This window comes from Rhinolophus hipposideros, assembly GCF_964194185.1.
Source record: "Rhinolophus hipposideros genome assembly, chromosome: 17".
In the NCBI taxonomy this organism is placed as follows: Eukaryota; Metazoa; Chordata; class Mammalia; order Chiroptera; family Rhinolophidae; genus Rhinolophus; species Rhinolophus hipposideros.
The window spans coordinates 22125333-22149978 of record NC_138063.1 but is presented as its reverse complement, the minus strand read 5'-3'; the positions used below and the strand labels follow the sequence as shown (position 1 = coordinate 22149978).

Below are 24646 nucleotides of genomic sequence, written 5' to 3'. Positions count from 1 at the left end.
CATGCTGCATTCTCTTGCAGTTGATTCACTTTTGACTGGACACAAATAAATAAAACTATGTCTTCTGATTAATTCACATCAAGGGGCCTACTAGATTATAGAGGGTGGGTTGTGGAATAATCCTTTAAGGTGACATCTGCACTTTATCAAGGTCCTTGACTACCCAAAAGAGCAGGAAGAAGAGTGGGCAGTGGGTGGAAGGGAAGGTGAGGGTGCGGACATTTTACCCTCTCCAGAAACCACTCAGGCCGGCTGCCCAGGCCATCAATTCGGATCCGCATCTTGGTGAATGGAGCGATGTCCAGGATCTCCATGAGGAAGGTGTCATTCTGTTCCCGCTCAAATCTGGGGGTGGAGAGAATGGGCATGAGGAAGGAAATCTGGCCACATGGAGGGGTTCAGCTCATGCCAGAAACCAGATTCAGGGTAAGGAGAAAACAAGCTTTTACTCAGCCTCTCTCTCAGCTTCCAGTGACTCTCTATTAGCCTGTGTCTTGCACCACAGATGTGTTCCCAAAATACTGGGTGAAGTGTGTTTGACTGGTAGGAGAAGCCCTGAATCAAGACCCAATCTCATTCTCCTAGCCACCTAAGCAGTCCTAGCTCCTCTCTGAGACTTGATTTCCTCATTGTAGTCTGGGGAGAATAACACTAGTCCTGAAATCTCACAAAAGTGTCACAAGGACAAAATACATGTGAAATCAACTTGACATGTAACAAAAAAAAAACAAAAAAACTCATACCTGGAAAACTTTACAGGGTCGCCGTGAATGGTGGAGCAGGTCGTGCACTGCACAACTCTAAATGGTGCTCTTCACATTTTGAAAATACATGATCTGCACCACTGACTGCAGTGGCCCTCGATTGGGTAATGCTACTAATAACTGCCAAATGGCAGGTGAATAGAAGGCAACGTTGCTTTTGTTGCTATTACAATTTTTCTGCTGAATGACCTCATCATCTCCAAGATGCTCTATCTTTATTCCTTACTGCTCTTCCCACAGGGTGGCACATAAAATGTGAACTTCAATGCTGACTGATTGCTCACTGATTCCAGATGGTGCTGCTGCTGCTAAGCCCCTGGGGGTAATGCAGGTGGCACTGAAGCTATGACACTGCATGACAATTGTGATGCCTTCCTGGATACGAGATATATTTTTAAAAACAGAGGCTACAGCCAGTGGGCCCTGGGACTGCAAATATTGCAAACCGAGAACTAATTACTCCTAGTCTTTAAAGGCCACGAGGGAAGAGCAGTGCAGTGTAATCTCTTTTGATAACTTGCTCGTGTGCATTTTATGAGTATGAGAAGGGAAAACGTTCTCCCTAAAGTCTGCCCCAAATCCCTCCTACTCTCATTTAAGCCCAGTGCACCCCTCTGGCCATGTGGATACTGGAAGGAGGAACTCACACATTCCCTTGTCAAGCTCATATCACATCCAGAGTCTCTCACATAATCTTTCCACTCATTTGATTCCTTACTCTTGCCAGGTGAGCATGACCATGCTGCAGATCAAGGGGACTTGAGAATTTTGGCTTTGTATTTCTCCTTCATTTTCACCCTTAGCATTTAGCCATGTATCTCCATTTTATGGAGATTTTTATGGTGGGCAAATGTTCAGAAAGAGGGAGAAGTGAGCTTTTCTTCTAGAAGACTGCAGAGTGGATTACTTTGCTCCCTCACCCTTCTTTACAGACTAAACCCCACTACACCTGGATGGACCTCCTCTACTCAGGGCAGAAGGCCCACATCCAAAGGTAAAGCCCTTCCTTGGCCCTTCATCCCTCTACCCCTCACTAGCCGCCTCCTTCTGCTGCCCCAGACCCCCTCAAGGTACCTCAGTAGACACGCAGTAGGGTTCCCAAATTGTGGGGCTGCGATTGGAGAAGCGGTCAGCCTTTGATACATGTTTTCTAATATCTAAAATTCTTCTGAAAAATAGTTGCCTTTTCAACCTAAGGCTTTGGCCCTGGTTAGCCACAGGCTGTTCTCAGTCACAGAGACTCATGTATGAGTGGGTGCTGGGGAGGACAGTCTTTGATAGGGGGTGGGGAACAGAAGAAAATCAGAATAGGAAGGGAGTGAGGGACAGCCAAAGTCCACACTTCCCAGATGTCACCTCTTCAGCTGCTGAGTAGAGGCTCCTCTAAGGAGATGAGCAGGGCAAACCCTGGAAAAGTTCAGCAGCCTTGTCCTGAGCCAGAGGCTCAGGCGATTCCCAACGACACAATGCTATCAATTAATCTGCAGACCTTCCAATAAACATTTTCAAGTGATGGAGGAAATAAGGAAGGAAGGAAGGAGGGAAAGAAGGAAGAAAAGTAGGTAGGGAGGGAGGAAATAAGGAAGGAAAGAAGGAAGGAAGGAAAGAAGGAAGGAAGGAAGGAAGGAAGGAAGGAAGGAAGGAAGGAAGGAAGGAAGGAAGGAAAGAAGGAAGGAAGGAAGGAAAGAAAGAAAGAAAGAAGGAAGGAAAGAAAAAAGGAAGGAACGAATGAAACAAGGATAGGTTGGTTATGGGCTGAGGTAATCAAGGAAGTCTTCCTGGAGGAGGTAGACCTTGAAAGAGAAAAACCTTGAGACACAAGAGAGTGGTTGAAGGGCATTTCAGGAGGGAAGGATCACAGGGACAATGACGTGAGGGTTGAAAGGCTGCAAGGTATGAGGGGGATGTGAGGGAAGCAGTCTGGTTGAGGGTGGAGGACTGGGTGTGTGGAAAGACAAGGGGTAGAGGCTGCCCCTGGATACCTGGCCTTCTTTTTGTCCAGCTGCACTTCCTCTGTGCTGCCATTGATGCCGTAGAGGGTCATAAAGATGTTAGAGTCTGTGCCACCGCCGACCACATCACCTGTCCACACTGTCATTTCGTGGAGCACCTGCCAAGAAAAGGATGTGAGTCCTGAGCCTTGGCCTATTCTCTCCAGGGCAATACAACATGTTCTCCTACCTCCTGGGCTCTGCAAAGCATGCTCCCCTCCCCCACCCAATCAACTGTGAATGACTAGAGGGCAAGAGTCCGGCTTTGTTACTCTGTGTCCCCCCCACTGTGCTCAGGTCAGTACTAGAGGGGAGTTCTGTTTCTGGTAGAGAATACGTGTACAATAGAAACATGACTGAGAGCCCCAGCGCTCATTGATTTCTTTGTCAACTGAATTCCAACCTAAGTCCTTGTATTCTAGCAGCACATGGTGGCAGGACAGTGGCCTTTGGAGCTTTCCAAAGTGCCATTTGAATCCCAGATTTGCCACCGGCTAGCCTGGGCAGATGCCCCCTGTTTGCCAGCCTCTGCTTCATCCACTGAAAGGGGGATAAACACTTTACAGAGTTGTGAGAGATACAGATACGTCACTTCTCACATGGTATTGCTTCAAGAACAGCAGCAGTTCTGGGTGACTGTCCCTCCGTCACGTTGCAGCCCACACACACCCTGAGCGTCAGTGAGCAACGAACACTTCAGAGGTGATGTTTAAGGGCACTCTGTCTCCACTCACCTGGGAAGCGGGACAATCACATATTCTATCTGATTTTCTTTCACTTTAGTTTGGGATGTTGCCCTTTTACCTGAAGTTTGCCCCAAAGACTACATATTCCCTTTGTCTATCTCTACCAGAGTGGGAAGGAGCAGGCTGCCCCTCCCAGGACAGTGGCCTCACTGAAGCCCCTGCCTTGGTTCTTCCTCTGAGAGCCAGCCTCACGGCAAAGGGGGACCATCTTTATCCATGATATGGAGTGCCTTCTGGTCCTGGCTTCTTACACCGCTCCTTTTCACCAGGTGCCTGGGGACTAGCAATTAGGTCCCTAATTCAGCCTGGTATACCAGCCAGACATGCTTTGCCAGGAGCCAGGAGGCTCAAGCCTCTTCTGGTCTGCTAATGTGTGACCTTGGACAAGTCATCTAGCCTCTCTGGGCCTTGATTTTCTCATATAGCACGTGGAAATAATGCTTCCCAAAAGCATTATTAGCAAAATGGTTCAGGAGAGGCTTGCATATGTGGCCAAGAAAATGCCACACTAACCATCTCCTTTGTACATCCCTGACTCTTGCCTTCCCCTGTGGCTGCCACATGGTGTTGTCACCTGTACAGGTGCCTGGTGCCCACTAACCAGAAGCTTTAGAACTCAGAACCCAAGTTATTCATCACATTGTGCCTATTGGGTGCTGGTTGCTTTGCAAGCACCAGCTGGAATCTTCGTCATGATACATGATAGAAGTAGTATTTTCAGGCCTGCCTCGGAGGACAGGTTTGCCGACGCAGTAATTGAAGAGGCTCTTGCTTTACCAGGAAAATCCGCTTAGACCATCTAACAAGGGCCTCTGTGATGGGCACAGAGCTATTGAGAATGAAAGCAGGAGCCTGATGCTCTTTTTGCTCTTACCCAGACAGGCATACAAAATAAAATGATCAAAACGAGTGCTTTCTGGCCCCAAGGAGACTGGCCCCTGAAGGCTGGTGCCTCCAGCCCCTATGTTCTCTGTGTCTATCTTTCTCTCCTTTATACAGACACATCTCTTTTTATGTCACAGGTGTGTTTCCAGAAAGAGACACAGAAACAGGGCTTTGTAATTCCGGTCTGCTATCAGACGTCCTGGGGAGATGGCCAATCCAAAGAACCCTGCGGTTCTTTGTAAAGTGACAAACCTGTGTTCTTTTGTAACATGAATAACAGGGATGTGAGTCCGGATTTCCATGGACTAAAGAGCTCAGAGGGAGATGCAACGGCCGTGGGGGGGGGTGCCTGTGTGCTGGGGGGTGGCACATACACCGGCATACACATGCCCACGTGCACACTGGGAACTGGGTCAAGACAGAGGTCCCTGGATGAATTGTGTGCTCGCCCACACCGACCATCTGGCCACAGATGGAGATATCTGGGGAAAGGAGAGGCGGCTGTCTACGTTGTAGAAAGTTCTGCCCTCTGGCTTTCCAGTACGGGAGGGGCAGGCATCCACTCTACTGCCTGCCAAGGTTTTCACGGCCCATAACTCAGCCCTTCCTTCTGTTTCAATATATAATACAGGCAGGGCATGCTCAGGTCCAGGGTGATTCCTTCTCAAACTTTGTGGGCAGCGTCTGACCTAAATCTTGTAGCCCATTGGTTTGGATTCAGGGACAGAGATGAAGGCGGCAGTCTTCTTGACCCCACGTCTTTCAGAGAGAAAGAAAACCCTGCAGGGTCACGTGAACCAGAGGCCTCTGGGCTGCCAACGGGCCATGTGCCCTTGGGCCCCAGCTCCCGGGCATCCTGTCTCCTGCCCAGCACTGACTTGTAAGTTTCCACAACTTGTCCCAGGTCATTTGGCCAGTTAGAGGTGGAGCCAGGACACGAGCGCAGAGCTCCTGCCTTCCAGCCTTTTCCACTTAAGAAGGGCCTTGTACAGACAGGTCTCACTGTACTCTGAGACCCAGTGGCTCACAGAATCCCGAACGCCATCTGTCCCCATCCCCATCCTACTGGTGTTAATGGAACCTCTTTGGAGAATAATGACTCTGCCCATCTATGTAGAGCTGTAACCTTGAAAAGCTCTTCATGGACTGTTCATGATCTCATTATTTCATAAGACCTTATGTGGAACAGAATGGGAAGCATTATTTCCATGTGCTATATGAGAAGACCAAGGCCCAGAGAGTTGAGATGATTTGTCCAAGGTCACACAGTAGCGGACCAGAAGACTTGAGTCTTCTGGCTCCTAGCAAAGCACATCTGGCTGGTATCCCAGGCTGAAGCCTCTGCCAATGCCCCAATGACAGTCTCCTGCTTCCCTCACTTCCATCTCCTCAGTGCTCCAAAACCCCAATCTGCAGTGCCCTTGCTGTTCAATGCACACACAGGACACCCTTCTATACCTTCACCCCGATGTTCACCACTGTGGCATCTAGAAGATCAAAGACGCAGGAGGTAAAGCCATCTCCTCGGTCCTTGGCGAGCCAGCAATTGCAGCGCAATGTGTACCTGGTACCTTGGGTGGGCACGGCCAAACACAGTTCATCCACCAGCCAGCAGCTCTCCGGGGAGGCCCCATCATGGCCCAGCTGGGAGGGGACACATGGGTGCCGTGAAAAGTTTGGCACGACTGGAAAGGAAGCCCTGTCTGCTCAGCATTCTGCAGCTTCCTCCCTCAGAGCTTTCCCAATGTTCTCTGGACTAACTGACCCAAGTCCTTTCCGTGAGGGGAAGTGATTTTGAAGTTATTATTAAGGTCTCTAATCGGATGACTTTGAGTTAATCAAGGGTATTCTGGGTGGGCCAGACCTAATCAGGCAAGCCCTTTAAAAGAGAGTCTAGAGGTCAGAGATGGAAGAAGTCAGAGAGATTTGAAGCAGAAGACATCTCTTATTGGCCTTCCATGCTTTGGAGAGGGACGCATGGCAGGGAATGCAGGCAGCCTCTGGGAACTGGAGGCGTCAGTCCTATAACCCCAAGGAAATACTCATAGATATCGCCAATAACCAGTCAGCTTGGAAGAGGACCCCAAGCCTCCGATGAGACTGCAGCCCTGGCCACAACTTGATTTCAGCCCAGTAGAAGGAAGGAAGACCCAGCTAACCCTCTGGATTTCTGATCAATGAAGTTGTGAGATAATACGTTTGGGTGGTTTTACGTTACTACGTTTGTGGATATTGGTTACCCAGCAATAGGAAAGGAGTACACAAGGCATCCCTATCTGGTAGGTGGATAACGGGACCTGGAGGGATGAGTGATTTACCCAACATGATGGCAGAGGACAGGAGGTCTTCCCCCGCCACCTGCTCTGAGGCACGTCTCAGGTTGGTTGCTCTGCCCACCCTCTACGTCCCATCCTACCCATGGAGAGGTCAGCTCCTTCCTTCCCTGGGGGTGGTCAACATCCTGAGGCCCCAGGGGCCAGCACCTCTATTTTCTTGATGACGCCCACATCCAAGCCTCCAACGTAGAACTCTTCCACAGAGCCGCAGCTGAAGCCCTTCTTCCCTCGGGGGTGGTCTAGCCAGATTCGATTACTGCACTCGTCATCCTCCCCAGTAAGGATGACGAAGGCCCGGCTGTCGGTGGCTGCATCTTTGTCCTTCCCAGTGGTGACTGAGACATAGTAGGGAATAACTGCAAGAGATCATAGGAGCCCAGCCTCATAACAAGCCAGGTGAACCCGGGCAGGCTTGGAAATGAAACTCGGAGACTTTGTCTCCCTGCCTCTGAGACAAAGTGCAATGGAGCTTTCCAGACTGGCGAGTTATCTATATTGAGTGTCTACTCTCCAAGGAGTGAGGGAATCAGTAACTCCCCAGTGAAGAGCAAAGAGAGCATCCTTGTCACTTCAAAAAGCCCTGTGACCAATTGTCTTAGCTACACCTAGCACTCCCATGTGAAACTGGGTAAGAACAATAATCTTTCCCCAAGTACAGGGGATGCCTGAAAAGCTTACCGCAAGAGCAAAAATGAGGTCAGCAAAAGCAAGATCTCACAGAAACTAGAAATTTAGGGAAGAATAATAAAATAGTATTATTGATGTAACATAGTAAATGAAAGTCGTAGAAGGCACCCATATCCATCCATCAAACTCTATTCATCAGCATAGAAAGGTGCCCATGTAGTGTAGCATAGAGTTCTAGTTGCCCACCCAGTATTCATTCTCCTTGCAGCTAGGGGTGGTCATGACATATAAGCTGGTAAGTTTGGGAAAATTTGTTTTAAAGGGTCTGACTCAACTGGGAGGAGCAGCTTTTTGCCCCTTTCCCTTCTATTCATTCTGTTGGAGTGTGGATGTGATGGCTGGAGTTCCAGCAGTCATCTTGGAACTACGGACAACCTTTAAGATGGAAGCCACTTAAGAGGTTGCCAGAGTGGTTCGGTTGAGAGGGGCGAGGTCTCTAACTTCACTGGAGCTGCTTTATTAGTATCAACTGCTTACCCTTGAACTTTTATGTGAGAGAAAAGGAAAATCCCTCCCTTGTTTAAGTCACTGTCTCAAGGTCCCTGCCACTTGTAGGTACTAACTGATGGAAATGGGAAACCCTTCTCCTGGCTCGTGTCCCTCAGTAGCTTGAAAGACACGGCCTTGATGTCATGGGTTATAGGTTATGTCATCTGTGTCTCTTTGAAAAGTTTCCAAATTAGACCTTCCTGGATGGAATTACCTGCATTGTTTTTTTTTCTGCGCCTGCCTATGGCCTTGTGTTAATCTTTATAAGGAGAGCCCCATTGGCCTTGCCACAGTTGATCACAGGGCTTAATTAAGGAGAGGCACGTTCTTGTGGGTCCTGTCGTTTATTCACATAGTGAGAAGGTAGAATATATAATGATCCGCTCTGTCTGCTCAACCCCACAGACCCACCATGTGGTCTCCTGGAGGGGAAGAGAGTGGTTGTCATGCTCTATATTTAAAAGAACTGAACAGAAAGGCAGTGCATTTAAATGTCTGTTTGACAAATATAGAACTGCCTTAGCTCAAAAGTCTGGTTGGAAAAATGAACTTGTCAGGAGATTACAATATTGTTTTACAAAGGTGGGAAAAATGGAAGCCAAAAGAGGGACTTGTTCAAGGCTTCATGTATTATAGTCAGAACTAGACGTGGAACTTAAATCCCCAAAAACCAGCTTCTTCCCCCGACCCATCACATCATGCCTTAACTGTGTATGGCCGAGTCCTTTGTGTGATGCTCTACTAACATACAAAGGATTCGCATGGGTGCTGTTGACTTCTGTCTGATGAGACTTGTTCTAGGTCCTCTCAGCTGAACCTATGTCCAGAGAGACTGGGTAAGAGCAGAGTTTACAATGATACCCTCCTGGGGTTGGATGAGCGGATGAAAGCCACCACCACTCTAACTTCCCTACGTCTTTGTATCCCCATCTATAAAGGGGACGAATCCCTGCCCTCTCACCTTTCAGGGTTGCTGTGGGGATGGAAGCAGGCAATAGGTGGGCAAGCTGTGTGTAAATTGCACCATGTAAGATTTAAGTCAGATGATGGTGGGGCTAACGCATGGCCTGTCCAAGAAGAGCTTAAACGCACATCCACGTGCCGGCTCCTCCTCTGACAAGCCCTCTGCTTGGCTTACCTGTGCCCTCCTGAACGTAGTTGACCATGATCCCCGTCACTGTGTCGATGTCCACATCCGCCATCTTGGAGCTCAGGGCGATCTCCCAGAAGTCAGCGGGGCTGCTGCAGTTGCTGCTCCGGTCCCCAGTGTACTCCTGTCCGGAAGAGCACGACCTAAGCCCATGACACCTCTGGCACCTTCTGCCCCATGTGGCCTCCCTCAGGGATGAGGATGATGACAGGCCACGGCTGAGCTAAGCCCCCGCTGACTTTGACACACCTTCTCATAAAAAAGCCTCTCAAGTAGCCCATCCTCCTTCTTCAGGGATAGCCAGCGCCCACACAGGAACAGGAACTCATCCTCGTTGGTGTCGTTCCAGATGTCCACCTTCTCCACGTACCAGTCTGCACACAACTTGGTGTTGTCATGGCGGAGTTTGATCTTATAGATGACGCCCAGGTCAGCGGCCTCAATGATGAAGGTGTCAGCCTGGGATGTCCAGATGTGGGGACTTGGGGGAGGGACGCTTCCCACCTCTACCCTCTTTAACCCTATCCATCCAGTACCTTCCATGCCCCTCAACTGTTGAACTAAACAGAACTTCCTAGCTGGGGAGACCTAGGAAACTATAGGTCCACCCAGTGGTTAGTGTTCCAAGGCCTTACTTCCACCATCGTCCCAGTTTGCGGTCGGTTCTTCTTGGGATAAGCCCTGTGGATGTTTGGAAGATGGAGTGGGGGTGGGACAGAAGAGGGTGCTCTGCCCAGGCCTGGTAACCAGACATCCTTATTTATGTTGAGTGTTGGCATGAGTTCTGGTGGGAGGCTGGAGGGGAAGAGCTACAGAAGAGGTGAAAGCATTCTGAATGATGGGAGAGGACTTCAAATGTCCACGGGGAAGCTGGGAGGCAGTCAGAGGAGCCAGCCAACAAGCTGCAGGAGAGGAGGCAGAGACAGGACAGGCTCTGGCAGAGGCGAGGCTGAGGAGAGGCCAGGGGACAGCATCTTGAATGTGGGTTCATGAAGGCTTGGTGGGGGGGGGGTGGGTGTGACATGAAGCCCTTCTCTGTGTCCCTGATTATCCCTTCAGCAAAGTGACATTACACTCTTGGGTGTTCGGATTCTTTTGGAATTGTTCAGTAAGATGTGGAATTCTAGGCCTTGTGTGAAGTAGAGTCAAAACACAGGTTGAATATGGCAGATAGGAGCCGGAGGAGCAGGAGGGATAGGTAGCCCTGAGTGACACCACTTTTGTCCCGAAAGATGTGCTGAGTCACAGTGCTGAGGGCAGGGAGCCCAGAGATTATGTGATAGGATGTCCTCTGGGACAGTGCAGGGGGAAGGAGCAGCTGCCTGTGTGATGATTGAAGGCAGGGCTGGGAGGACTCCCCAGGAGGGGTGTGAAGCTGACGATGGGGGTATGGGCCCTCCAGGCGGTCAGGGCAGGTCAGTCTGCGGGCTGAGGAATCTGCCAGTGAAGGGCACATGGCTGACGGCAGGTGTGGACCCATGCAGGCCTCGGGGGACTGGCAAGTGACGGAGTTCATTAGAGCACAAACAGGCAACCTTATGACACAGCAATTCCACTGCTTTGCATGTGTCCTGGTGGGACACCTTCATATGTATACAAGGATATTTGCTGTAGGATAATTTTTACAGGGGAAAATTGGGAGCCATTAGGTGTTCACTACTTGGAGAACAGCTAAATAACTATGTCAATACCGTGTGTGGAATGTTATATGTGTGGTGGTTAAAAAAGAATGAGCCAGCTCCATCTATGCTTGAATACCCTGACATAGAAGATTTTCAAGGTATCCCATTGCATGCCAAAGGCAAGCTGAAGAAGTATTCCTATAAGACGATGCCTTTAATGTAAAAAATTAAAACTACAGAACAGCATTATGTATTTTCTATGGGCACATGTATGTGGATGCGGAGAAAAACCTTGGGAAGATTGGGAAACAGGACAGAGTGTGGGGCATTCTAGAAACTGGGGCCCAGCCATGAAATTTTGTGAATCTCATGGAGGGCTCAGGCCAGATCTGGGATGGGTAGAGAGCCCCTGATGGGCTGAAGTGAGGGAGTGACTCCATCACTTTTGAATAGGTTAACTGGAGAGCCAGAGAATGGGTCAGGTTTCAGGAGCCTGGAGCAGGGAGTCAGGCTTGTTCAATAAGTGAGATGAGATGAGATAAGGAAGGGCTGAATGGAGGTGGAGTTGACAGGGCTCATCTGGGAGAATCTTCAAGACCTGGTGATTGACTGGATGTGGGTGGGGCAGGGGGGCTGAGAGAAGAGGGGTGTCGAGAACAATTCCTGGATTCTGGAGCCAGTGATTAGAGAAATGGAAGCTTTTTGATGCTCAGCAGTGAACTTAAAGTCACACAGATCATCATGACGGAGCCAGCAGCAGCTCCATCTCCCCCTGATGAGACGTCAAAACCAAAGGAAAGGAAGAGAAAGGGACTGGGCAGAATGGAGTGACAATTTTTGTTGTAATGTCACAATTGCTAGGAGAAAAGAAAATCTGACTCTGAACACAGAGGGGAATGGATTGCATCATCTTCATTTATACTGTCATTCACTTCTTCGTTCAACAAATATTTCTTGTGCCTACTCTGTGCCAGGCTCAGTGGGTATAGCCACAAACGAAGATGGATCTACCAGCTGTATGAGGCACACTGCTATTTGATAAGCATTTACCAGGCATCAGCTCTGGGCATCAGTGACGTCAGGGAAAGGTGGGGTCTCCCAAGCCTTGTCAACACCCAGCACTAATAAAGGGCCAGCTTCACGCCAGGCATGGTTCTAGGCACTTCATATGTTTTAATTCAGTGAATTTATCTTATGGCAGAAGAAACTGAGGCCCAGAGATGCTAAGTAACTTGCCCAAGATCACACAGCTAGTCAGTGTCAGAGCCAGGATCTGAACTTGGGTGATTCGGCCCCAGCCACTGGTCTGAGTGCCTGGCTACTGCCTGGCACTGCCACATCCCACAGCAGCATGTGTGATTGAGCCTGATAATCACATCCCTGGCGTAGAGTCAGAAACAATCCATGAGTCACTGACCTCTTAGACATTCCATTTTTCCAAAATGGATAGACTTCCTATTAGCTACCTTACACGCTATCTTACAAATGCAGGGACAGTTCTATCGTGTGTGTGTGTGTGTGTGTGTGTGTGTGTGTGTGTCTGTGTGTGTGAAATTATTCTTCCCTAATACAAAGTGTTGTTATATCTCTCATCCTGTTTTGTCAGCCCAGGGCTCTAAGTAGCTATCACAGTACTATTTCCACTTCAGAAGCAATAAACCAGAGCTAAAGGGAAATGGTTCATATCTGGATGATGGAGCAAATGAATGGGAGCCCAGGACCTGACCCCACAGGGACCTCATGGCCAGGCTGGGGCGTCTTCCAGGTGGCCTGGCTCATGGGGTCACCAGCCAGCTGCAGATGCAATTAGATGACACCTGCTTTCCTTGTTCCAGAGTTCATTTCCTCCTCATCTGCAGCAAATATTTGAACACTAAAGGTCATGCCTGGCTGAGGGTCAGGCTCAGGGAGACCTCAATAAATGCCCACGGGTCGATGCACAAAAGGCCCACGTGTTCATGGCCGCAGGCAGGCCCACAGATTGGGTGAAGAGCCAGTCACCTTGCTCCGATCAGCCTGCCACTACAGCCTGGCCTAGGGGGGTTTCCAGCAGGTTTAGGTGAATGGAGAGAAGGGAAAGAGGCTGAGGAGAGAGTAAAGGGGGTTAAGGCAGAAAGGGCACAGGAGAGTGAGGAGCGGGGCTGGGAGAGGAAAGCCGAGCTAGTGGGAAGGGAAATTTGGACAGAGCTGGCGGGGCTTTAGACATCATATGGTCGCGTGTGTTCACGCTTTTTTTGTTTTGTTTTGTTTTTACCCACAGAACCCTTTGCTTGGCACCCCAACAGATTGTCCAGGTCAAATGGATCCACGTGTTGGGAAAGTGAATGCCCATCTGCTTACTCCACCCCTGCGTGGTTCCCAAGGGCCTTGGTGCTGCCCAGGGCTCTGCACAATGCAGTTTAACTGATTCACATCAGATCCCTTCGTTTTAGAGATGAGCAAAGGGAGGAATTGGTGGCAGAACCAGGCCTCCAGCACCCCAGTTCAAGCCTCTGTCTGTGCAGGCCAGCCACTCGGCGACCTGCCCACAGTGGGCCAGTTTCTGCAGACGGCCCGGTTCCCCATAGCTGGCAACCCGCGGCTCCACTAGGCCTCTTGCTTGCTCAAGCCCCACCCTCACCTCATATGCAGGACCCAGGGCCTGTGCCCAGGCTGAGAGAGGGGACCAGCCCTCTGCAGGGGGAAGGGCAAATTTCCCAGACAGCCTCGGGGACCAAGAAGAGCTGGGCCCCAGATAACTGGACCTGGGGAGGAGAAAGGGAGGGGGCACCTCCGTGTGTCCCTCTTACCGTTCCTCTCTCGAACTTGTTGGTGCGGTTCTCTGACTTGCCAAGGTACCGTTCCCCGGTGTCCCCCAGGTCCCCGTAGATGGTAATGTAAACCTTGGCATCCGTCCCGGCCCCAGGAATGTTTCCTGTGAAGATCTGTACCGAGTACAGCACAACTGGGCAGGCAGTTGGACAGACAGACAGACAGAGGGACAAAGGGAAGAAAAGGAGGGCATCGCTTTAGGTTTGGGGGAACTGGATTTGCAGGAGGCCTTAGGCTTCTAGCCCAGGCCTCAAAGGAGAAGTGTCTTCCTTGTTGTTAATCAATTATGTACCTTCTGCTACCAGTCTGTGTGGACTCACCAGCAGGAAGTGCGTCCAGACACAGGACTTCTGAGACCCAAAGGATGGCGACTTCTCCTAGGGCCCTTCAGACTACCCATCCAGCTACCTGTAGCATCTGGGAGAAAGACTCAGGAAACCACCTGACCTGTGCACGAAGTGGCCACTAAATCTACTAGCCCTGACACACTGACAATAATGTCCCTTCTCATTTGAGGGTGACCAGGAGCCACTCCAGATCCTTCTAAGCAGTTTACCGAAAAGATCAAACGTTTTTGAAAGAACAGTTTCCCCTCAGTGCCCATTTCCTACTTTTCATTTATTCTTCAACCAACTGCCATTTACTACCTGTTCCCAGAGCTCCAGGAAAATCCCTCTCACCAAAGCCCCAGTGCCTGCCACCCTCCCCTTCATCTTTATGGCCTGTGGGATGGGCCTGATAAAAATTGGTGTGACAATTATTAAAAATTATTGAGGAATATAAAAGTGAATGCTGTCTTGTTTGTGCTTTGCTGCTATGGGCTCATGGAGGAAGAATACAGTATCTCCTTTCCCAACCTCCACTCTGGGGTGGGCGGGGTGGGGAGGCAAGTCGTGAGTTTTGATGAAGGCTAAGGATTCTTTGTCCCTTCTCCATATTCCTCTGTCCTATGAACTTTTGAGTTTCAGCCAAGGAAGAGGGGACCTAGATGGATTATCCCCAAGGGGAGGGAGGGAAGTTGTGGCTTTGAGGTGAAGGGTGGAAGTGGGCCAACTGGGAGGAAAGGTAGTTTTCCCAGCCTGGGAGCAGGTAAGAGTTGGGAGTCTCCCTGGGTATCAGCAACTCCTCACCTGCACACAGAGACCCAACAGGGAGACGGCTATGGCATACCTGGGGAGTTGAAACGAGGAGATCTCAAGGCTGACGAGAGGATTTCATGACAAAGCCAAGGTCTGTGGAGAAGCATTTCTGCCACCCAGAGAAACAACACCTGCATGCCAGCAGGGAGCCCACAGCAGTGTTTCTGAGTGGCAGGAGTGCACAGGTACAGCTGGCACCCGTCCTGGACGAAGGGCCGCACCCCTCCTGGGAGCCTCGGGATTCTTATAAGACCCTTATAAGACCCTTTCAGGGACAGCATGGACTTTCTTACCAACCCTCGCTAGTAGGCTCAGAACTACATTTAATTAAATTTAGAAAAGTAAGGTGATAGGAGTTGCTCATATCCCTGGTTATGGAACACATAGACGCCCACCACTTCGTTCCTATTACTTTCTTCAATTCCCCTTGGATCCCACAGCGTTATTCTCCCCTGCTCTCCTTCTGCTTCTCTGGCTGCTCCTTCTTGAACAGCTTTATGGGTTTCTGATCTCCTGTCTGCCCCCTGGATACCACTGACTCCCAGTTCCATCCACTTCCTACGGCTCTCACTCTGCATGCCCTGGGTGTTGACTTCCATAAGTTCCCTGAGTCTGTATCTTCTGTGCTCTGGATCCATACCTCTGTCACCTAGGGGACACGTCCACCTGACTAGGCCACAGTCACAACTCACGTCCGAACCTGAAATCTACGCCCTCCTGCACCCCCTTTGGCAAACCGTCTCCCTACCCATCCTCTCCCTCTCCGTAGCCCTCCCCAGCATTCTGCTCTCCAAATCTCCAAGTTGCACTGTGAGAATCACTCTCAGAGCCCTCCCTCCCTCAAGGGTGGGAACCAGGGCTAGTGACACTGCCCCCTCCACCCACCTCGCTCAGCTCAGTGCAGAATCCTGCCAGCATTTCACATGCTGCATTCCTAAATAAAACCTTCTCTTTGGTGTGGAAAAGAGTCAACATTACCCAAGCCTGTCTGGCTAATACTGACATGAGCAACATGTGGAAGTTTCTCACAGTGGAGTCATAACAGTGGACTGTCTTCCCAGGTGCCCCTACCTCCTGTCCCCCCATTTTTCTCTCCATCCATTTCCTGGCTGTGCATTTAGCCACGCTCTACACCTGGGCAGGACATTTCCTAGGAGCCCTTGTTCCAGAGCGGGGTGCTGTGTCCCCAGGGGCTGTGATTAAACGGCCTTCCTGCTCCCCCTCTCCAACCCGCCACTGCTTTCTTTAGTCTTTTGGGAATTAGAAAAACTGATTCAGCTTCAGGTGCTGAGCAATGCAGCTATGCAGTCAAATCCAGCTATTTCTGGATCCTCCTCCCTCCCCATCCCACCCGGGCCACACAGCGCTCAGTGGAAAGATGTTTCCCTAGAAACATCACCAAGCCCAGTGGGTCCGCAGCGTGTTATTAATACAGAGCAGCCCAAAGGTGCCACTGGGACAGCTTTCCAGAATGTCCTGTGGGATCCAAGTACAAAAGGGAATTATACCCCAGATTTCATAACAAAGAAAATTCAGAGAAAAGGATATGGATAGGGAATGGCATGTTATTGAGGCAACACTTGCTTTTATCTCTAAGCAGTGGCAGCTCAGATGAACAGAAATGTTAGAGCTATTTTATATCCCCTGGCTCCATATGGGGCCTAGAATCTTGGGTTTTATTCCAGTTTTATCCAAGAAGGCAGTGCAACAAATATAAGCTGGATTTCCAAGGTTTCATAGCGTCTCTGATCTTTTATCAAAGCTAAAATACAAAAGTATTCTCTTGTATGTCATCATAGTAGAAAGTCTGTTTGTTTGCAAGTGAATTTGATTTTTGACATGGCTAAAGCTTATTTAGAGCTGGTAGCTGGTGAATAACGTAGTGGAGAACATGGACATTGGCACCGCTGGCCAAAACAGGGGTGTGACTCTGTCCATATGGTCCAGGATGAATGCACGTGTGTGTGTGTGTGTGTGTGTGTGTGTGTGACTCATACACTCACATGTGTAAACACACACACAGTAGAAAGAAAGGAGAAGAGAAGGCTGAGGACCGAGCCTGGAATCAATACCACCTGGCACGAGAAAGGAAAATAGCATTCAGTCAGAGAGGTAGGAAGACAACCAGAAAATGGTGGCTCAATAGCAATGAAGAAGTACAGAAGTGTATGGTCAGGCTGATGCAAATCCTGCAGAGGAAACGACATCAGTGAGGAATGGATTAAGGTAACTGACTCCAACAGAAAAGAAACCCATGACCTCGGTCACTCCGAAGCTGCAGCCAGGCCCTGAGAACAAATAAACCACAGCTCCAGTCATGGATTCATCCAGGAAGCTTCTGGATTCATCCTGGGTTTGGACAGCTGAATCCAGAAAGAGCAGAGAGGACCAAGCACCACAGACAAAGAAAGCAAGAGAAGGGACAGAATCAGGACCGGGGTAATTGGGACCAGGCACAGGAGAACACATTATCTGGGTGTACCATCACTCTGTCAGACCAGGAAAGGACTTGAGTACAAACCTTGACTGAGACAGCTGAGACTTTGAAGAATAGCCCTGCCATTTATTAACTGTGTGAACTTCGGCAGGTTACATCACCTCTGTGAGCCTCAGTTGTGCCCTCCACGGAATGAAGATAATAATAGACTCTTTCTTCTGGGTACAAAGGCCCCACCTGGCACAGGGAAAGTGCCTTACAAAGGAGGTGAGGAGGGCGATCGCACCACTTACTGTCCAGCGGCTCCTCCACTTCCTTATAGATTTGCCTTAAGGATCCATCGTTCATGTATTTCTCAGTGAAGATGTCGAAAGGGACCAGTTCTCGAATGGTCTTCTTATCATCCTCTGAGGTGGCAAGCCATCGATCACAAGCAAAAGTAAAGGTCTCTGTACCCTGGGGTGAGGAGGCAAGAAAAAAGTTAGTCCTTAATGTGGAAACTGCCACTTTCTGTGGTTCATCAGCATGTCAACACTCTTGGGAACCAAGGACAAAGGTCATGGAGCCCCATAGATAATGCAAAAGCCACAGGGAGCCCCCCCAACAACCCCACCCCAATTGCAGCCGATCTCGTCTTTAAGACGTATACAACCTTATCAGGGCTGGCTCTTGAAGGCCGGGGTTCCCAGGGTCACTTAAGAATAGATATCTGGACTCCCATCTCAGAGATGCACATGCCGTGGGCAAGGGGAAGGGCTCTGTATTGTTCAATTTCTCCCAAGTCACTAAGATCCACAGCCATGACTGAGAACTGCCTCTTAGGTTTGGAATCCTGTGGTTTCGGAATGTTTTCCCAATTGTTCAGGTGGATTTCCTTCTGTATTCACCTCAAATAGCAGGCAGGGCATGCTTGGTCACTCTCTAGTAGTATGGCCTTGGGGTGGGAGCAGGGCCATGTCTGCCCAGACCCTCCTCCAGACCCCTAACCCAGGTTCTACAAGGTTCTGCTTGGAACCGGAGCTAGTTCCCGTGTGCTGAGTGAACTGGGAGAATTTGTCTCAGAAGATTTTCTCTCAGCTTAATAAGGCTGCAGGTTCTTACAACGAATCTGCCTTGAATCTCTTCTGGAAAGAGACACTAGGAACAGCAGGACAGAGCAATCAGAAACTCACATCTTTATCTGGAAGGAGCCTGCGGATTTCCACGTAGGCGCAGTGCCACCCGGGATTTATACCCGTATTATCATGGCCAATCCGAATTTTTTCAATGATTTCTCCCACATCTTCTAACTTTGGAAAGGAGATAATGCACCAGATGTTAGCTGACAGGTCCAAGAAAGTACAAGCTGAACAAAACTCTGCCTCCCCAGGGCATCACCCGGAGACCCTTTGAATTTCCAGGGGTCACTTTTTCTCCATTGTCCAGCCAAGCCAGCCCCCACACATGCCATGTTCATGCTCTTCCACCCCCTTAAAATCAGCCTCGTTTCCAGAACTCAGTTCAATCAACCTCTGGAAGGTTGTGCCTTCTTTTCATGGCAGAGCCCAGCTCTTTTTCTTCCACGACCTACCCTGGAGCAGCTCATTCCCAGCTTGAGAACTGACGTGAGTACCAGAAGGTGAGTTCTAGTTCTGCCTATGCCCCGTCTTGCCAGCTTGATCCTCTCCTTGGTCTTCCAAGAGGCCCCTCCTTCTCCAGCCACTCCTCTTCTATATCCCTCACATTCCAGTCCCTTGGACTTGACATTCTCTTGCCATTGAGCCCTGGCATATGCTCTCCCTGCCCCTCTTTTCCTCTTTACCTAAACCAGTGTCTGTCTGTTCAACCTCATCATTCAGGCCTCAGCTCAAGGACCCCTTCCTCAGGGAAACCCCCTGAACCATTCAGAAAAAGTCAGATCTCTTCCTGATAGGCTCTTATAGCATCCTATGCACCCCCCCCGCCCCTCCCCCACCCCGCCCCTGCCCCAACCCAACACAGAGCACTTCTCACAGTTGGAAGTCTATTCATGTGATTCCCTCTCCTCCACCCCTGAAAGCCACCGGGCAGGGGCCCCCCCCCCAAAGCCCAGAAAACAGCCTGTGACCTAGGTACTGAATAAGTATTGACTGAAAGTCTGAAAGAATGAGTGTTTCCTCATCTGCAAAACACGAGTGGTAAAGTCGGCCAGGTTCTCTCACATACAATATTGAACCGTAACCAAGCTGGCGCGTGTGAAAGTCCCCCTGAACAGAAAAGTGGATCCATGTGGGCCATAGTGAGTCCCTGAAATTCAGCAGCTGTAATCTCTCCTCTCGCCGGCCTGGAGCCTGTGGGGCCCCTGTGGGGCCGGCGTGTAGGGGAGGGGCTCAGTCAGGAATGACAGATACTTCTCTTGGAGCCCTCTAAGGAAGCAGTGAGGTGGCCAGACACTAGGCAAGGTCATCTAGTCAGCTGGCAGCTGCCTCCCTGGCTGTCTTTCTGCCAGGCTGCCACTCCAGGGTCTCCAGGGACTCTTGGGCCTCTCCCAGTTCTCATGTGTCACACGCTCCTCTGAAATGGTGCCATACATATGGATCTACACCCTGCCTCATCCCTCTGAGCATCTGGGCAATAACAGGACGAAGAAAGAGATGAGGAAATGGGGGCACAAGGAAAAGAGAACAGGGAGTATCCAGACGCCCTGGCTCATGGTTGGCTTATGGAATTCATGCTTCAAGATTTGATTTAACAGGTGTGTGTGTGTGTGTGTGTGTGTGTGTGTGTGTGTGTGTAGACTTGAGTTTTCTGCAGGCCCTCTGCGGAGCTGGCTACCTGCCTGCCCTGCTCTACCAACTTCTCAGTGCTACAAGGAGATGGCATAGTCAGCTCTAGGTGGATGAGGACTCTTGATAAATGAATGGTGTCTGAATGATTGAGTCATTCATCAAATGGGAAGACTCTGTAACCCCAGATGGAAGCGACCTTTGAATGAACTGCAACAGCCTCCAACCAGGTTTCCCCCCTCCTCAGACACCCACCCGCAATAGGCAGCCAAAGGGGAGGCCCATTAGCACTGTTTGGGGAACCTCCCCCCACTCCCACTTCACCCTCATCCTTCCCAACTGTAGTCTTGGCCCTGCCACCTATGAGCTATGTGATCTGAGGCAAATCACTTGACCTTCCAGGCCTCAACTTCCTCATCTATAAAATAGGGGGAGAATAATGTCTCACCCAACTGAAGGCAGGGGTGTGGGAAGGGTAAACCCTTGAGGTTACTTCTAGGTCTAAGACCCCAGACGTGGTTCTTTTTGTCAACCATGCTGTCCTTCCGGGTGACTAGCATGGCACCACATTGCTGGAAACTGTGAATTAACATGGGTGCTACAGATGCCGTTGCTTCTGCTCCCCTGCATTCCTCCCCCAACTCCCCACTGGCCAGCTCACTCAGGCTTCATCAGAGAAGTGGAGTGCCTTGCAAGCCCCCAAGGGGCTTTCTGAATCATTAAACAAAGGTCAGAAATTTCAGGCTGATGTTAGTGCTGTGGATATTTTTAACGAGGCCTTATTTTTTCACAGTGGGAGAAACATGGAGGCTATAGGTGACATCCTTGGCTCAGAGAATCTCCCCTTGAGGACACTGACCTGCTTATCAGAACCAGGGAGTGAAGACTCGTCTGCTTCACACCATGTCCAGGGACTTCTTTTCCTCCTTCCCCATCCCATCTCTGAGGTGTGAGATGTGCGAACCCGGGCTTTGATCGTACTTTTGTAATCTTAACCATCCAGCCATCACGTGGGCTGTGCCAGGGAGGCCATCTTAGCCGTGACCCTCAGAGAGCAAGAAGGGCTTCGGGGACCCGCTGGCCATCGGTGGAGGGCCTCAGGGATGCACTCAGACAATGCCAGAATCAGAAGGGACCCTAGTGTTCTTCCGAGAGGTGAAAGAATTAAGCAGGGAAGGCTCTGGAATGGAACTGCTTGAGTCTAAACCTTGGTTCTGCTGTTCGGTAAATATGACACCATGAGCAAGTTACTTAAGCTCACCGTGCCGTTTCAGCTGCAAAATGGGATTTACTTATACTATCTAACTCTTGAAATGGTGATGAGGGTTAAAAGAGTTGGTACACATCAAGTGCTTACAACAGGGCTGGCACATGGGAAGTGCTCAATAAATATTAGCTATTACTGCAATTTCCCCAGTCAATTCCTGTGTCTTAGGATGAGGACACAGAACGAAGGTGTATCTTGTTCGTGGTCCGTGCCTGAGCCAGAACCAGAACCCAGGGCTATGGGCTTGCAATCCACAGCTCATCCTCTTACCCGAAGATCAGTCAAAAATGAGATATGAAGAAAAAGCAAATCTTTTTCACGTGTTTCCAAGTTCTTCTACTCCCCCAACACCCAAATAGATATGAAAAGAGAAAAGGAAAAAAACAGCAACAAATGACTAGCAAATGATAGCTGCCTGTTAGTTGCGATTTCATTGATAAAACCCCCCGGAAGTCATGTTGAGGTGTAATCACAGCTCAGCCACTGAAAGTATCAGGCTGGGATGACTCACTCCCCACGACATCTTGGGTGGATGAGATGTGATTTTGTGTAGATAGATGAATCACTCTTGAATTTTCCTTGCTGAAATATTCCACCAAGATGGCAACCTTCCCACAAATGTTAATTTCTCCCAGAGAAGGTGGGGAGGGAGCAGGGAGTCCCTGAGACAGACACTGGCCAGAGAAGAAGGAAGGGGCTCTGGACTTTGTTTCCCATCAGAAAACAGGGGCCACATCTCCAAAGGTCTCCACTAACTGGAGAGTCCAGACTCCTGAGACTTCCAGCTCTTCTCCTTCAGAAGTGTCCCCTTTAAGTCCTGCTTCATCGGGTCCTCTCTCTTAGTCATGTCTCCTTTGGCTGAATCTCAAACCATGTGCTGTGTTTACTTCTACCACAATGGTCCCCTGGCTCAGCAGTCTTCCCCTCCTTGTCCCTTCTTATGACCATTTACAGATCCAGCTCAAAGCCATCATTTCCAGGGAGCTTCTCTCGTGTCTGACACCCACAACAGACTCAGTCAGCCCTGCCATACGCCCTCATCCCCACGGGCTAGTCTACTGTAGGGGCTAAGAGCACGTATTCTGAGCCAGTCCCCCTGGGTTTGAATCCTGCTTCCCCTACACTCCAGCTGTGTGATTTTATGTAAGCGACTAAACACTCTGTGCGTCAGTTTCCCCATTTTCAAACAGGTATAATAATCACAGCCCATGGTTGCTCTGAGGGTTAAGGAAGTTAATACAGGTAAAGCTGTATGACAGCGTCTTCTTACCCACAGGAGCACCCATTGGGATGACTGCCAAATTCTCTCATTAAGTTTATGTGGAGGCTGGGGGTTCCCCAACTGGACTGCAAGCCCCTTGCGGCTGAGTCCGGGTTCTCCCTTTCTCTTGTCTCTCCCACCCAGTCTAACACAGTGGGTGCACAGGGGACGCACAGTGGGTGCACACGGGAGGTACTGAACTGAGGTGTACAGGAGATCAAGGAGCTGTGACCCATATCCATAGCAAACATCAACCAACCAAACCTCTAGGCCAGAGCTGAGGAGGAAGCCAAGGAACACGTGGGGTGTTCTGTATCAGGTTCCTTGGCCATAGCTCGGTGGATGAGCGGGAGACACAGCTGTGCGAAGAGTGAGTCAGGAAGCCAGGGTCTTCCTGTGGAGACATGTCTGCTGTTGGTAGCACTAAACATGGTCCCAGTGGGGGTGGAATTGTGCCTCTGGTTTTCCCAAGCTCTATCCACTCATTATGAGCTTTGACCCTGGCACCAGTTCTGGAGAGACAGGGCAAGGCTCACCATCCTCCTGGTTCCTCAGATGTACTGAGGCCCAGAGAGGCCCATCTTTCTCACTCACAGAGGCCCATCCAGGTGAAAGACACGTCTGTCTCTCACAGGGATCCTTCTCTTCCTCCGTCTTCTGGGCCCACCTCACCTCCCTAGCAGCCTGCGGAGCCCACGTACCTCCATAATGAAGCGCGAGGCAGACTTCCTCTCAAAGAACACCTTCTGTTCCCTCTTGTTGCTGCACAACTTCCTCTGCTCGGTGCACAAACCATCGCAGCCGTAGATGACAATGAAGACACTGGCGTTTGTCCCCGCGGCAAACACGTCGCTCGTGTAGAAGGTGATCTCATAAGGAACAACTGAGGATAGGGGGCAGAGGGTTAAATCAGAGGGGTCATGAGAACAAGAAGCAAACACAGGCAAGGTCAAGTTCTTCACCTGCACCGCCACCCTGGACCTCTTCCCCAGGAGCTGCTGCCTGGGGACCTGGACCTCCATTCGGTCCAGGTTTACCTAACACAGTGAGCTAAAATTCTTTGTGACATTTTTGTGTTTTGCATTTGTATATAAATGCGTCTACTTCCTCTGGGTCACAATAAAAAAGAAAGGAAACCCAGAGATACAGCTCAAATGGAAATTAACCTTATTCCGTGATTTTGACCCTCGAAAGGAATCACTTTAGAAGTCACCTTCTCACAGGTGACTCCAACCTTCTCCAGAAGAGGAATTTGCTTTTAATTTACTATGATTACTTTGTGGTAGAATTGTAGTAATATACTTGCAGTAGTAATAGTTGTTATTCATTGAGTATTTGCTATATGCCAGACTTCGTGTTCAGCATGCTGCATTCCTTAGTTATTCACAATAACTCCAGGGAGTAGGTATTATTATACTCCATTTTACAAATGAGAAAACCAAGGCTCAGAGAGGCGAAGTAACTACCCCTAGGTCACATGGCCGGTCAGTGGTGGAACTTGAACTTGAACCCAGGCTTGTCTGCCCCCAAATCCTGAGTGGTCAACCTCTATGGGTACTGTTGTCATAAATTGGAGGTGAGTACTGTTGCCTACCCACAAGGCACAGGGAGGGGTGGCCTATGCAGGTGACTGCTGGTCCCACAGGGCCTGAACAGGGCTCTCCTCTCAGTCCTCTTGGGTTTCTCCATGACCTGTGGTCCAAGAGGCCTTGCGCAGAGAAACTGGCAATGGATTTGAGCTTTCCTGAGATTATCCAGCAGTGGGAGAAGCCCTAGAAATGTCTGGGCAGGAAGAGCCTACCCTTCGCCCTCATTGTCCTAGGCCTGGGCTCCAATTTGCTCCCTGGTTTCTAGTTCTACCTCTGCCATTGAGCTGCTGTGTGTCCTTGGGCAAATGTCTATACTTCTCTGGGCCTCAGTTTCCTTACCTGTAAAATGAGGGGGTTATCTAGGTCTGTGGTTTTCAGCTTCTTTAACTATGGGATTCTTATAAATACATTTACTCAGAAAACAATGTTGACTTGTTAAAGCTGAAGAGCTGCTGTGGATGGCATGAACTGGGGAAGCTGTCCTTTCTTAGCCCTTCCTCTCCTCCCTCCAGCTGCTTTCAGATGCTGGCTTCAACTCTCTGGGATCCTGAGAACACAGGTTGAAGACTAAGGTCCCTCCCAGCCCTGACATGGCGTGATTCTGACATTCAGGGCTCTACACTGCCTCCTGCCTTCTCTGTGGAGCCTATACGTTCAGACATCACAACATCCCCCTTCCTAATTTATATGCCTCTGCTGTGTGGGCAGCACATTTCAGCCAGTTCGTG

At 49.8% G+C, this 24646-nt stretch overlaps 1 protein-coding gene across 3 annotated transcripts in view; it reads right to left on the bottom strand.

Annotated features, from left to right (window-relative positions):
* The window catches only part of LOXHD1 (lipoxygenase homology PLAT domains 1), a gene marked incomplete at its 5' end in the record, with an annotated part of 134435 nt that overhangs the window by 22043 nt on the left and 87746 nt on the right, over window positions 1-24646 (bottom strand). For 2 of the 3 annotated variants that reach the window (XM_081078305.1, XM_081078307.1), the window contains 10 exons: window positions 228-345; window positions 2747-2874; window positions 5845-6030; window positions 6870-7078; window positions 9037-9172; window positions 9298-9507; window positions 13460-13614; window positions 17351-17513; window positions 18230-18346; window positions 23031-23212. In XM_081078305.1, coding sequence (XP_080934431.1) covers window positions 228-345; window positions 2747-2874; window positions 5845-6030; window positions 6870-7078; window positions 9037-9172; window positions 9298-9507; window positions 13460-13614; window positions 17351-17513; window positions 18230-18346; window positions 23031-23212 — 1604 coding nt within the window. The remainder of the gene's footprint in view (window positions 1-227; window positions 346-2746; window positions 2875-5844; window positions 6031-6869; window positions 7079-9036; window positions 9173-9297; window positions 9508-13459; window positions 13615-17350; window positions 17514-18229; window positions 18347-23030; window positions 23213-24646) is intronic. The other variant, XM_081078306.1, reaches the window with a different exon arrangement.